The following is a 13,976-nucleotide window of genomic DNA, read 5'->3' on the forward strand; positions in this document are numbered from 1 at the left end:
GGGCAGTGAGCACAGGGAAGATGGGTGAACAGGACTTGGTGCGAGTTAGGACACGGGGCAGTGAGCACAGGGAAGATGGGTGAACAGGACTTGGTGTGAGTTAGGACACGGGGCAGTGAGCACAGGGAAGATGGGTGAACAGGACTGGGTGTGAGTTAGGACACGGGGCAGCAGAGTTTCAGAGGAGCTCAAGTTTATGGAGGGTGGAAGGTGGGAGGCCATCAGTGGTTATACTGTGGGATAAGGCTGCAAACTGGTTTAAAAATTCTCAGCCAATCAGGAGGCTTCCCCTCCCCCACAAGGAGGTGATGGCGGGCACAACCGGAACATAGCGACAAATCTTCCGTCAAGCTGGAGGTCGAGGTGCTAACCGACCAGAAGCAGCAGCAATCACGCTGGGGGAGAAACGGCTCCCAATCTCTGAAACGGTTCAAAATTTGTTTTGTGACTTCCTCGCTGGCTCACTCCAGCGGAACAAAGGTAAACTACAGACATGCTGCTTTCTCCCGTCTCCCCAAAAAAGACCAGATCTCTGTTGGAGTGGGGTCAATGGGCCAGAAAACGCTGGAGGAGCGACACGCGGCAAGAACTTGACTGTACCCTTCAGATCGCGCTGGACTTCTGCCCTAAATGCGAATTAGTAACAGTGCAGCAAGGTCAACAGGGCATCTGGGACCTCACGGACGTCAGGTCCAATGGTCTATCATCCTAACCAATGAAAGTAAAGGATAGAGAAAGAAGCAGGGCAAAAAAAAACAAAAGGAAAAGTGATCCATCCATGGCTAACAAAAGAAATTAAAGCTAGTATTAAGTCAAAGGAGGAAGCTTATAAAGTTGCCAGAAAAAGCGGTCAGCCTGAGGATTGGGATCTTTTTAGAAATCAGCAAAGGGGGACCAAGAAATTGATAAAGAAAGAGAAAATGGAATATGAGCACAAACTAGCGAAAAATATAAAAACGGATTGTAAAAGCTTCTATAGGTATGTGAAAAGGAAAAGACTGGCGAAGGTAAATGTAGGTCCTTTACAGTCAGAGACAGGAGAATTTATAATGGGGAATGAGGAAATGGCCGAGAAATTAAATAAATACTTTGTTTCTGTCTTCACAGAGGAAGACACAAAAAACCTCCCAGAAATACAAGAAAACCAAGGGTGTGACGAGAATGAGGAACTTAAAGAAATTATTATTAGTAAGCAAACAGTACTAGCAAAATTAATGGGACTAAAAGTCAATAAATCTCAAGGACCGGATGACCTTTGAAAGAGGTGGCCATTGGGATAGCGGACGCATTGGTTGTCATCTTCCAAAATTCTATAGATTCTGGAATGGTTCCTGCAGATTGGAGGATAGCAAATGTAACCCCGCTATTTAAGAAAGGAGGGAGAGAAAAAACGGGGAACTACAGACCTGTTTGCCTCACATTAGTAGTTGGGAAAATGCTGGAATCTATTATAAAGGATGCAATAACTGGGCACTTGGAAACTAATAGTAAGATTGGGCAGAGTGAACATGGATTTATGAAAGGGAAATCCTGTTTGACAAACCTATTGCAGTTCTTTGAGCATGTAACTAGTGGAGTAGACAAAGGGGAACCGGTAGATGTGGTGTATTTGGATTTTCAGAAGGCATTCGATAAGGTCCCACACAAGAGGTTGGTGAACAAAATTAGGGCACATGGAATTGGGGGTAATATACTAGCATGGATTGAGAATTGGTTAACAGACAGAAAACAAAGAGTAGGGATAAACGGGCCTTTTTCAGGATGGCAGGCTGTGACTAGTGGGGTACCGCAAGGGTTGGTGCTTGGGCCCCAGCTATTCACAATCTATATCAATGATTTGGATGAGGGGACTAAATGTAACATTTCAAAATTTGCTGATGACACAAAGCTAGGTGGCAGTGTCAGTTGCGAAGAGGATGTGAAGAGGCTTCAAGGGGATCTCAACAGGCTCAGTGAGTGGGCGAGAATATGGCAGATGGAATATAATGTGGATAAATGTGAAGTTATCCACTTTGGTAGAAAAAACAGAAAGGCAGAGTATTTCCTAAATGGTGAAAGATTGGGGAATGCAGATGCTCAAAGGGACCTGGGTGTCCTTGTGCATGAGTCACTGAAAGTGAATGTGCAGGTGCAGCAAGCCATTAGGAAGGCAAACGGTATGCTGGCCTTCATTACAAGAGGATTTGAGTACAGGAGTAAAGAAGTCTTACTCCAATTATATAGGGCATTGGTGAGACCACACCTGGAGTACTGTGTACAATTTTGGTCTCCTTACCTAAGGAAGGATATACTTGCCATAGAGGGAGTGCAACAAAGGTTCACGAGATTGATTCCTGGGATGGCGGGACTGTCATATAAGAGATTGAGTAAACTGGGCTTGTATTCTCTTGAATTCAGAAGAATGAAAGGGGATCTTATTGAAGCATACAAAATTATTACAGGGCTTGATAGGGTGGATGCTGGGAGAATGTTTCCCTTGGCTGGGGAGTCTAGAACCAGGGGCCACAGCCTCAGGATAAAGGGTAGGCCCTTCAGGACTGAGATGAGAAGAAATGTCTTCACACAGAGGGTGGTGAATCTTTGGAATTCTCTACCCCAGAGGGCTGTGGAGGCTCAGTCATTGGGTATATTCAAAACAGAAGTCGACAGATTTCTGACTAGTAAGGGCATCAAGGGATATGGCGATAGGGCCGGTGAATGGAATTGAGGCAGAAGATCAGCCATGATCTCATTAAATAGCAGAGCAGGCTTAAAGGGCCGAATGGCCGACTCCTGCTCCTATTTCTTATGTCCTTATGTTCAGAGCAAATGACGGTGAAGGAAATTGGGTGAATTAGATGCAAGTTAGATACAGAAAGCGAAGTAAAGAGAGGGAAAAAAGAGAGTGGGTTAAGAGAGAGCAAAAGACAGAACGGAAAAGTAAGAAAAGAATTAGAAAGAACAAACAGAAGAAGAGGACATTGTAACCCAGTTGTGTTTGGGAATTGTTGTATTGGTCCTTGAGAGGTTAATGAGTGAATGGCAGGGTAGGTGTGTGAAATGTACAAACATTCTTGAAACATTTAGTATAGAACCATCACGAACATGAACAATGCAACTGCATTCATAGGAATTGCTAGTCCACCTTCTACCATCCTGGCAGTCGCATGATACATCGATAATGGAGTTGTTGACTACTCACAGCAATCAATCTCTATCAATTAGTCTACAACAGACCCAGACATGAGGTCCAAAGTCACCTTGCTCATATACTGTGTCCCAAAATTATTTTTCTGAAAGGAAACTCCCCTGTTCTTGTTCGAGAGTGCCCCGTGGGACCTTTTACATCCACCCGAGAGGGCAGACGGGGCCTCAGTTTAATGTCTTATCCGAAAGACAGCACCTCTGACAAGATTTACAAGAATAATACCAGAACTGAGAGGTTATACCGATCAGAAAAGACTGAACAAGCTGGGGCTCTCGCTATCAAAGAGCCCCAGCATTTGTCCGATTCCTCCCAAACCCGCTAGATGATGTGTGACTTTGATTCTATGATGCTAAGACTGAGGGGTGACCTGATAGAGGTCTCTCAAATTATGAAAGGGTTTAATAGGGTAGACGTAGAGATGTTTCCACTTGTGGGGGGAGACCAAAACTAGAGGCCATAAATATAAGATAATCACTAATAAATCGAACAGGGAATTCAGGAGAAACTTCTTTACCCAGAGAGTGGTGAGAATGTGGAACTTGCTACCACAGGGAGTGGCTTAGGCGAATAGCACAGATGCATTTAGGGGGAAGCTGGATAAGTACATGAGGGAGAAAGGAATAAAAGGTTATGCTGATAGGTTGAGATGAAGAGGGGTGGGAGGAGGCTCGTGTGGAGCAGAAACACAGGCAGCAGCAGCGAGAGCGGCCCTGGGTGGAGACTGAGCACGGAGACCGAGGAGTTCTAGAACGGGGAGAGGGAGAGCGGCCCAGACACACCGGCGGCAGCAGCGAGAGCAGCCCTGGCTGGAGACTGATCGCGGAGACCGAGGAATTAAGGAGTGGGGAGAGCGAGAGCGGCCCAGACACACCGGCGGCAGCAGCGAGAGCAGCCCTGGGTGCAGACTGAGCGCGGAGACCGAGGAGTTATAGAGCGGGGAGAGCGAGAGCGGCCCAGACACACCGGCGGCAGCAGCGAGAGCAGCCCTGGCTGGAGACTGAGCGCGGAGGCCGAGGAGTTATAGAGCGGGGAGAGCGAGAGCGGCCCTGGGTGGAGAATGAGCGCGGAGGCCGAGGAGTTAAGGAGCGGGGAGAGCGAGAGCGGCCCTGGGTGGAGAATGAGCGCGGAGGCCGAGGAGTTAAGGAGCGGGGAGAGCGAGAGCGGCCCAGACACACCGGCGGCAGCAGCAAGAAGTAAAAAGTCATCGAAGTGTGACAGCACCAGAAAGCAGGCAAGTGATTGGTTGGTGAGTATTTCTCTCTTTTTTGCTTTTTTCCAAACTTAATTTTTGTGGTTTAAAGTTTCTAGGGTCGCTGTTGTGTAGCGGGGAGTGGTAGTAAACAAGGGCCCTTGAGTATATCATTTAATTGTAGTGTAATTAGCGGTATTGATTGGATTTAATTTAATTTGAATTAATTAAAGGGTAAGTCATGGCAGCACAGCTCGGTCCCGTGGCATGCTCTTACTGCACTATGTGGGCAATCAGGGACACTTCCTGTGTCCCTGACGACCATGTTTGCGGGAGGTGTATCCAGCTGCAGCTACTGACAGACTGCAATGCGGCGCTGGAGCTGCGAATGGATACATACTGGAGCATTTGCGATGCTGAGGACATCGTGGATAGCACGTTTAGGGAGTTGGTCACACCACAGGTAAAGGCTGCACAGGCAGGAAGGGAATGGGTGACCACCAGGCAGAGTAGTAGGCGCAGGCAGGTAGTGCAGGGGTCCCCTGTGGCCATCCCCCTTTCAAACAGATATACCACTTTGGATATTGTTGAGGGAGATGGCTTATTGGGGGAAGGCAGCAGCAGTCAACTTCCTGGCACCATGAGTGGTCCTGCTGCACAGGACGGGAGGAAAAAGAGCGGGAGAGCTATAGTGATAGGGGATTCTATTTTAAGGGGAATAGATAGGCGTTTCTGCGGCCGCAAACGAGACTCCAGGATGGTATGTTGCCTCCCTGGTGCAAGGGTCAAGGATGTCTCGGGGCAGCTGCAGGGCATTCTGGAGGGGGAGGGTGAACAGCCAGTTGTCATGGTGCATATAGGTATCAACGAATAAGGGAAAAAACGGGATGAGGTCCTAAAAGCCGAATATGGGGAGTTAGGAGGTAAATTAAAAAATAGGACCTCAAAGGTATTAATCTCTGGATTGCGACCAGTGCCACGTGCTAGTCAGAGTAGAAATGGAAGGATATTTCAGATGAATACGTGGCTAGAGGAATGGTGCAAGGGGGAAGGATTCAAATTCCTGGGACACTGGAACCGGTTCTGGGGGAGGTGGGACTAGTTCAAACCGGACAGTTTGCACCTGGGCAGGGCCGGGACCGATGTCCTAGGGGGACTGTTTGCTAGTGCTGTTGGGGAGGGTTTAAACTAAAATGGCAGGGGGTTGGGAACCTGTGCAGGGAGACAGAGGAAAGGGAAGCAAGGATAGAAGCAAAAGACAGGAAGGAGAAAAGCAAAAGTGGCAGTCAGAGAAATCAAGGGTTTAAATCAAACATGGCCGCAGTAAATAATAATTCTAAAAGGTCTAAGAATGTTAAAAAAACAAGCCTGAAGGCTTTGTGTCTTAATGCGAGGAGCATTCGTAATAAGGTGGATGAATTAGCTGCGCAAATAGATGTAAACCGATATGATATAATTGGGATTACGGAGACATGGCTCCAGGGTGACCAAGGCTGGGAATTCAACATCCAGGGGTATTCAATATTCAGGAAAGACAGGCAAAAAGGAAAAGGAGGTGGGGTAGCATTGCTGGTTAAAGAGGAGATTAACACAATAGTAAGGAAGGATATTAGCTTTGATGATGTGGAATCTGTATGGGTAGAACTGAGAAATACCAAGGGGCAGAAAACTTTAGTGGGAGTGGTATATAGACCTCCAAACAGTAATGCAGAGGTTGGGGGTGGCATTAAAAGGGAAATTAGAGAAGCGTGCAAAAAGGGCACAGCAGTCATCATGGGTGACTTTAATCTACATATAGATTGGGCTAACCAAACTAGTAACAATACTGTGGAGGAGGAATTCCTGGAGTGTTTACGGTATGGTTTCCTGGACGAATATGTCGAGGAACCAACCAGAGATCAGGCTATCTTAGACTGGGTATTATGTAATGAGAAAGGATTAATTAGCAATCCTGTTGTCCGAGGCCCCTTGGGTCGGAGCGATCATAATATGATAGAATTCTTCATTAAGATGGAGAATGAAGTAGTTGACTCAGAGACTAGGGTCCTAAATTTAAATAAAGGAAACTACGATGGTGTGAGGCGCGAGTTGGGTAGGATTGATTTGGGAATGTCACTCTAAGGGTTGACGGTGGATAGGCAATGGCAAACATTCAAAGACCGCATGGATGAACTACAGAATGTGTTCATCCCAGTTTGGCATAAAAATAAAACAAAAAAAGTGACTCAACCGTGGCTAACAAGGGAAATTAGGGATAGCACAAGGTCCAAGGAGAGGACATATAAATTGGCCAGAAAAAGCAGTAAACCTGAGGATTGGGAGCAGTTTAGGATTGAACAAAGGAGGACAAAGGGATTAAATAAGATGGGGAAAATAGAATATGAGAGTAAGCTTGGAGGGAACATAAAAACTGACTGTAAAAGCTTTTATAGATATGTGAAGAGAAAAAGATTGGTGAAGTCAAGCGTAGGTCCCTTGCAGTCAGAATCAGGGGAATTTATAATGGGGAACAAAGAAATGGCAGATCAATTAAATACTTATTTTGGATCTGTCTTCACAAAGGAGGACACAAATAACCTCCCAGAGGTGTCGGGGAACATAGGGTCTGATGAAAGGGAGGAACTGAAAGAAATCAGTATTTGTAGGGAAATGGTGTTAGGGAAATTGACGGGATTGAAGGCCGATAAATCCCCAGGGCCTGATAATCTACATCCTAGGGTACTTAAGGAAGTGGCCCTAGAAATAGTAGATGCATTGCTGGTCATCTTCCAACATTCGATGGAATCTGGAACAGTACTCATGGATTGGAGGGTAGCTAATGTTACCCCACTATTCAAAAAAGGTGGTAGAGAGAAATCGGGGAATTACAGAGGTAAGCCTGACATCGGTAGTGGGGAAAATGCTAGAGTCCATTTTCAAAGATGTAATAGCAGAGCACTTGGAAAACAGTGACAGGATCGGACAAAGTCAACATGGATTTACAAAAGGTAAATCGTGCTTGATTAATTTACTGGAAATTTTTGAGGATGTAATTGGAAAAATAAATAAGGGAGAACCAGTGGATGTGGTGTATTTGGACTTTCAAAAGGCTTTCGATAAGGTCCTGCATAAGAGATTAGCGTGTAAAGTTAAGGCACATGGGATTGGGGGCAAGATATTGACTTGGATAGAGAACTGGTTGGCAGACAGAAAGCAAAGAGTTAGAATAAACGGGTCTTTTTCCGAGTGACAGGCAGTGACTAGTGGAGTACCGCAGGGATCGGTCCTTGGACCACAGCTATTCACAATATATATTAATGATGATCTAGACAAGAGAACTAGATGTAGTATCTCCAAGTTTGCAGACGACACAAAGCTGGGTGGGCGTGTGTGCTGTGAGGAGGATGCCGAGAAACTCCAGTATGATTTGGACAGGTTGGGTGATTGGGCAGAAGCGTGGCAGATGCAATATAACGTGGATAAATGCGAGGTTATCCACTTTGGTGTCAAAAACAGGAAGGCAGATTATCTGAATGGCAATAGATTGGGAGAAGGGGAAGTGCAACGAGACCTGGGTGTCCTTGTGTACCAGTCGCTGAAGGTAAGCATGCAGGTGCAGCAGGCGGTTAAGAAGGCAAATGGTATGTTGGTCTTCGTAGCGTGAGGATTCAAGTACAGGAGCAAGGATGTCTTGCTGCAGTTGTACAGGGCCTTGGTGAGACCACACCTTGAGTATTGTGTGCAGTTTTGGTCACCTTATCTGAGGAAGGATGTTCTTGCCATGGAGGGAGTTGCGATGGCAGGAATGACATATGAAGAGAGATTGGGTCGATTGGGCTTATATTCGCTGGAGTTTAGAAGAATGAGAGGGGATCTCATTGAAACTTATAAAATTCTAACAGGACTAGACAGACTAGATGCAGGAAGGATGTTCCCGATGGCGGGGGAGTCCAGAACCAGGGGTCACAGTCTAAGGATAAGGTGTAAGCCATTTAGGACAGAGATGAGGAAGAATTTCTTCACCCAGAGAGTGGTGAACCTGTGGAATTCTCTGCCACACAAGGCAGTTGAGGCCAATTCATTAAATATATTCAAGAAGGAGTTGGATATATTTCTTGAGGCTAAAGGGATCAAGGGATATGGGGAGAAGGCAGGGACAGGGTACTGAATTTGGATGATCAGCCATGATCTCATTGAATGGCGGAGCAGGCTCGAGGGGCCGAATGGCCTACTCCTGCTCCTATCTTCTATGTTTCTATGGGCTGACTGGCCTGTTTCTGTGCTGTACACTGTAGGTAAAATCTATCTAATTTGCATTTCTGTGTGTCAAAAGAGCTTTGCATCCTGAAAATGGTTGCCTTCCAACACTAACAGGAGTGTGGATGGCAAGACTGGAACAAAGATAATGCCAAGACAGATTTTTAAAAAGCTTGATAAACCTCTTGGAACAATACTCTACCTCCTGGAGTGAGATGCCACAGATTCAATTGTTCCCTTTCTGGGTCTCCAAGGTTGAATCTCATGTCAGGACCGTAAATCACGTCATGAATTACCAGCCCTAAATGGCTGCGGTGAGATTTATTCGCACTAACCCATAAATCCAGAAACCTCATGACACGCAATGAATTTCAACGGGAGGCTCGCGCAAAGTTGCAATTATTCCGGTTTTGACGAGGCTCACAGCACAAACTGTCCAGCAATTTGTGGAGCTTCAGAAATTATGACGTATCTTCTCCTCGCCGCAAATTGCTGGGTATTTCACAAACTAATAATGGTGAGCACAGTTAATTCAACATTGTTTTTCCAGCAATTTCTGGGCCATTATCTCATTCTCCTTTGGAGTTAATGTAACTCGCCCCTTCTCCTCTCAAACATTTTCCCAAATTATCAGTTCCCAGGGGAATGTACATCAGCCGGTTATACTGGAAGAAGGGTTGTGGATACTTACACCCTGAACAACGATGTGAATCTCTGGCAAATCCGGCGAGTCCATCGCGCCAACTCGACGTAGCAATGAGGACGTATCTAAAGACGTCTCTTTTTAACCTTTTTCCTTCTCACGCAAATTCAGTGAATGTCTTTGGGACAGCATAACCTAGAAAACGAGATTCAAGAGAAACAAAGTCCATCACTTCCTCATGTCACACATCTGTATCAACGTTTCCCATTATAATTTCGTATGTCCACATTTATACTGGAAACGGCCTATGTAAACTCGTCACGCTGTAATGACACCCGCCTGCCTTAGGTGGTGCTGCAGGTGCCTCGGTTTTTCGTCTCCCAGCTCCTCAGCCTGTACTGCTGAAACCCCTTTGCTCCAACCAGCTCCACTGCTCTGCTTCCCAAGTTGTTGTAAGTTATGTTAGTTAGGAACAGGAGTTTTGAAGGTCGAGAGCTGGAGAGACAGTTTGAAGGAGCGAGAGCTGGAGAGACAGTTTGAAGGTCGAGAGCTGGAATGACAGTTTGAAGGTTGAGAGTTGGAGAGACAGTTTGAAGGTCGAGAGCTGGAGAGACAGTTTGAAGGTCGAGAGCTGGAGAGACAGTTTGAAGGTCGAGAGCTGGAGAGACAGTTTGAAGGTCGAGAGCTGGAGAGACAGTTTGAAGGTCGTGAGCTGGAGAGACAGTTTGAAGGTCGAGAGCTGGAGAGAGGACAGTTTGAAGGTCGAGAGCTGGAGAGAGGACAGTTTGAAGGTCGTGAGCTGGAGAGACAGTTTGAAGGTCGAGAGCTGGAGAGACAGTTTGAAGGAGCGAGAGCTGGAGAGACAGTTTGAAGGAGCGAGAGCTGGAGAGACAGCTGGAGCGGAACCCGGTTGCCAGGACGCCAAGTTGGACAGCCAGGGGTAATATGCAGGCCAGGTGTGTGGAAGAAACCGAGGGGAACCATCGAGAAAAACTGAGAGGAAACATCGAGAAAGACAGAGGAAACATCGAGAGAGAGGGGAAACATCGAGAGAGACCAAGATGGAAACATCGAGAAAGACTGAGGGGGCACTTTATTTATTTTAATTTTATTAATTTATTAATTAAATTTATTTAATTATAAGTTGTGAGTTCTTCACGATGCTCTCCCAGTGCGGCCACCCTGTAACCAGAGATTATTCTAGAAGCCTGGGTAGAAATATCAATGTAATTACTGTAGAAATTACTTTTTTTACATTATTGCTTGTTCATTTTATGTGCTGTCTTTTTATGTCTTTTATTTATTTTATGTCTGCTTTATTTATATTTAAAGTATGTATGCGTGTATATGTCGGTATGTGTTTTTTTGTGATGGCGCCGATGAAGATGGCTGCCGTCCTTGCGAGCTCCGTGCGTACCAGGCAGCTCAGTGTTCTTGCTGCTTGGTGCTCTCGGCTTGTCAAGAAAAAAGCATTTCACTGACTAGATTACACTTCTTGTATTTAGTTATGTGACCAATAAAATTGAAATTGAAATTGAGTAGGCCATTCAGCCCATCGAGCCTGGTCCACCATTCTATTAGGCCATGGCTGCTTTCCTCATATCACACATCACCATGTGAAAAACCTCAACTCCATTTACCGGCCTTTGCTTCATATCCCTCGATACCCAACAAAAATCAATTGATCTCAGTCTTGAAAGCGTAAATTGACACCACCCCGTCCCCCGACCCAGCACCGCCCATCCACAGCCTTTTGGGGAGAGAGTTCCAGATTTCCACTACACTTTGTATGGAAAAAATGCTTCCTGATTTCACTCCTAAATTTTAAGATCATGCCCCCTTGTTCTGGACTCCCCCCACCAGGGGAAATAGTTTCTCTCTACCTACCCGATCAAATTCCTTAATCATTTCAACTATCTCGAATGCACCACCCCTCAATCTTCTAAACTTAAGGGAATACAAGCCAAATTTATGCAAGCTGTCCTCATAATTTAACCCTCTACGCCCGGGTATCATTCTGGTGAATCTGCACTGCACCCTCTCCAAGGCCAATATGTTCTTCCTGAGGTGCGGTGCCCAGAACTGAATGCAGTGACTCCAGATGAGGTCTGACCAAGGCTCTGTACAACTGAATCATAACTTTGTATTCAAGCCTCTTGCGATAAAGGCCAACATTCCATTAGCCTTTTTGATTTATTGTGTACCTGTCCTCCTCCTTCTTCTTAGGCAGTCCCTCGGAACCGAGGATGACTTGCTTCCACACTAAAAATGTCCACTGCATACACGACACCTAAAGCCCTTTGTTCCCCCGCAGTTCCTAGTCTCTCACCAGTAAGAAGATATTCCGATTTGTCTTTCTCAGTAAATGTGGGTCCCTTACAGGCTGAGACAGGAGAAATTAGAATGGGGAATAAGGAAACGGCAGAGAAATTAAACTAATACTTTGTGTCTGTCTTCACGGAAGAAGACGCAAAAACTTCCCGGAAATAGTGGAGAAACAAGGGTCTAGCGAGAATGAGGAACTATAAGAAAATAATACAGTACTGGAGAAATTAATGGGACTGAAAGCCGATACATCCCCTGGACCTGAAGGTTTTGATAGAGATAGTGGATGCATTGGTTGTCATTTTCCAAAATTCCGTAGATTCTAGAACGGTTCCTGCGGATTGGAAGGTAGTAAATGTAACCCCACTATTTAATAAAGGAGGGAGAGAGAAAACGGGGAACTATAGATCAGCGAGCCTGACATCAGATGTAGGGAAAATGCTAGAATCTATTATTAAGGACGTGGTAACAGGGCACTTAGAAAATAATAATAGGATTGGGCAGAGTCAACACGGATTTATGAAAGGGAAATCGTGTTTGACAAATCTGCTTTTTGAGGTTGTAACTAGCAGAATAGATAAGGGGAAACCAGTGGATGTGGTGTATTTGGATTTTCAGAAGGCATTCGATAAGGTGCCACACAAGAGGTTATCAAACAAAATTAGGGCTCATGGGATTGAGGGTAATATACTGGCATGGATTGAGGATTGGTTAACGGACAGAAAACAGAGAGTAGGAATAAACGGGTCATTTTCGGGGTGGCAGGCTGTAACTAGTGGGGTACTGCAAGGATCAGTGCTTGGGCCTCAGCTATTCACAATCTACATCAATGATTTGGATGAGGGGACCAAATGAAATATATCCAAGTTTGTTGATTATACAAAAGCTGGGTGGGAATGTAAGTTGTGAGGAGGATGCAAGGAGGCTTCATGGGGATATAGACAGACGAAGTGAGTGGGCAAGAACATGGCAGATAGACTATAATGTGGAGAATTGTGAAGTTATTCACTTTGGTAGGTAAAATATAAAATCAGAGTATATTTTAAATGGTGAGAGATTGGGAAATGTTGGTGTTCAGAGGGACCTGGGTGTCCTTGTACACGAATCACTGAAAGTTAACATGCAGGTACAGCAAGCAATTAGGAAAGCAAATGGTATGTTGGCCTTTATTACAAGAGGATTTGAGTATAAGAGTAAAGACGTCTTACTGCAATTATATAGGGCCCTGGTGAGACCACACCTGGAGTATTGTGTACAGTTTTGGTCTCCTTACCTAAGGAAGGATATACTTGCCATAGAGGGAGTGCAACGAAGGTTCACCAGACTGGTTCCTGGGATGGGGGATTGTCCTATGAGGAGAGATTGAGTAGACTAGGCCTATATTCTCTAGCGTTTAGAAGAATGAGAGGTGATCTCATTGAAACATACAAAATTCTTACAGGGCTTGACAGGGTAGATGCAGGGAGGATGTTTCCCCTGGCTGGGGAGTCTAGAACCAGGGGTCACAGTCTCAGAATAAGGGGTCGGCCATTTAGGACTGAGATGAGGAGAAATTTCTTCACTCAGAGGGTGGTGAATCTTTGGAATTCTCTACCCCAGAGGGCTGTGGAGGCTCACTCGTTGAGTATATTCAAGACAGAGATCGATAGATTTTTGGATATTAAGGGAATCAAGGGATATGGGGATAGTGCAGGAAAGTGGAGATGAGGTAGAAGATCAGCCGTGATCTTATTGAATGGTGGAGCAGGCTGGAGGGGCCGAATGGCCTACTCCTGCTCCTATTTCTTATGTTCTTATGTTCAGATCCAAAGTGGATGACTTCAGTACTTCCCCACATTGAACTCCCTCTGCCACAGATTTGCCCACTCACTTAATGTGTCTATGTCCCTGGATTTATCACTAAATCCCTGTTCCCTTATCGGTTCTAAAACATAATATTCCAGAAAACTGTCCTGAATGCATTCTAGAAATTAAGTGCCTTTACTACTTGAGCTGTACTGCATCTCCGAGTCGGTGTGAAAATTAAAATCACCCATTATAACCACTTTGCATCTCTGATCTCCGTTTTTCACTACTGTCAGGAAGGCTGCAGACAACTCTCACCAGAGTTGTAGACTAGGCTTTTAAGAGATTAAGGGGTGATCTAACTGAGGTGTTTAAGATGATTAAAGGATTCGATGGGGTAGAGAGAGGGAAACTATTTCCTCTGTTGGGGGGAGTCCAGAACAAGGGGGCATAATCTTAAAATTAGAGCCAGGCCGTTCAGGGATGATGTCAGGAAGCACTTCTTCACACAAAGGGTGGTGGAAATCTGGAACTCTCTCCCCCAAAAAACTGTTGAGGCTGAGGGTCAATTGAAAATTTCAAAACTGAGATTGATAGATTTTTATTGAGTA

At 45.3% G+C, this 13,976-nt stretch overlaps 1 protein-coding gene across 5 annotated transcripts in view; it reads right to left on the minus strand.

The window, feature by feature from the left end:
* The window catches only part of LOC147114478 (anion exchange protein 2-like), a 410,117-nt gene that overhangs the window by 213,209 nt on the left and 182,932 nt on the right, over nt 1-13,976 (minus strand). For all 5 annotated transcript variants that reach the window (XM_085992182.1, XM_085992177.1, XM_085992179.1 and 2 more), the window contains one exon: nt 9,304-9,450. In XM_085992182.1, coding sequence (XP_085848308.1) covers nt 9,304-9,348 — 45 coding nt within the window. In that variant the 5' untranslated portion in view covers nt 9,349-9,450. The remainder of the gene's footprint in view (nt 1-9,303; nt 9,451-13,976) is intronic.

Source organism: Somniosus microcephalus, chromosome 7 (genome assembly GCF_052327205.1).
Source record: "Somniosus microcephalus isolate GS21.2 chromosome 7, FLI_Smic_1.0, whole genome shotgun sequence".
NCBI lineage: Eukaryota > Metazoa > Chordata > Chondrichthyes > Squaliformes > Somniosidae > Somniosus > Somniosus microcephalus.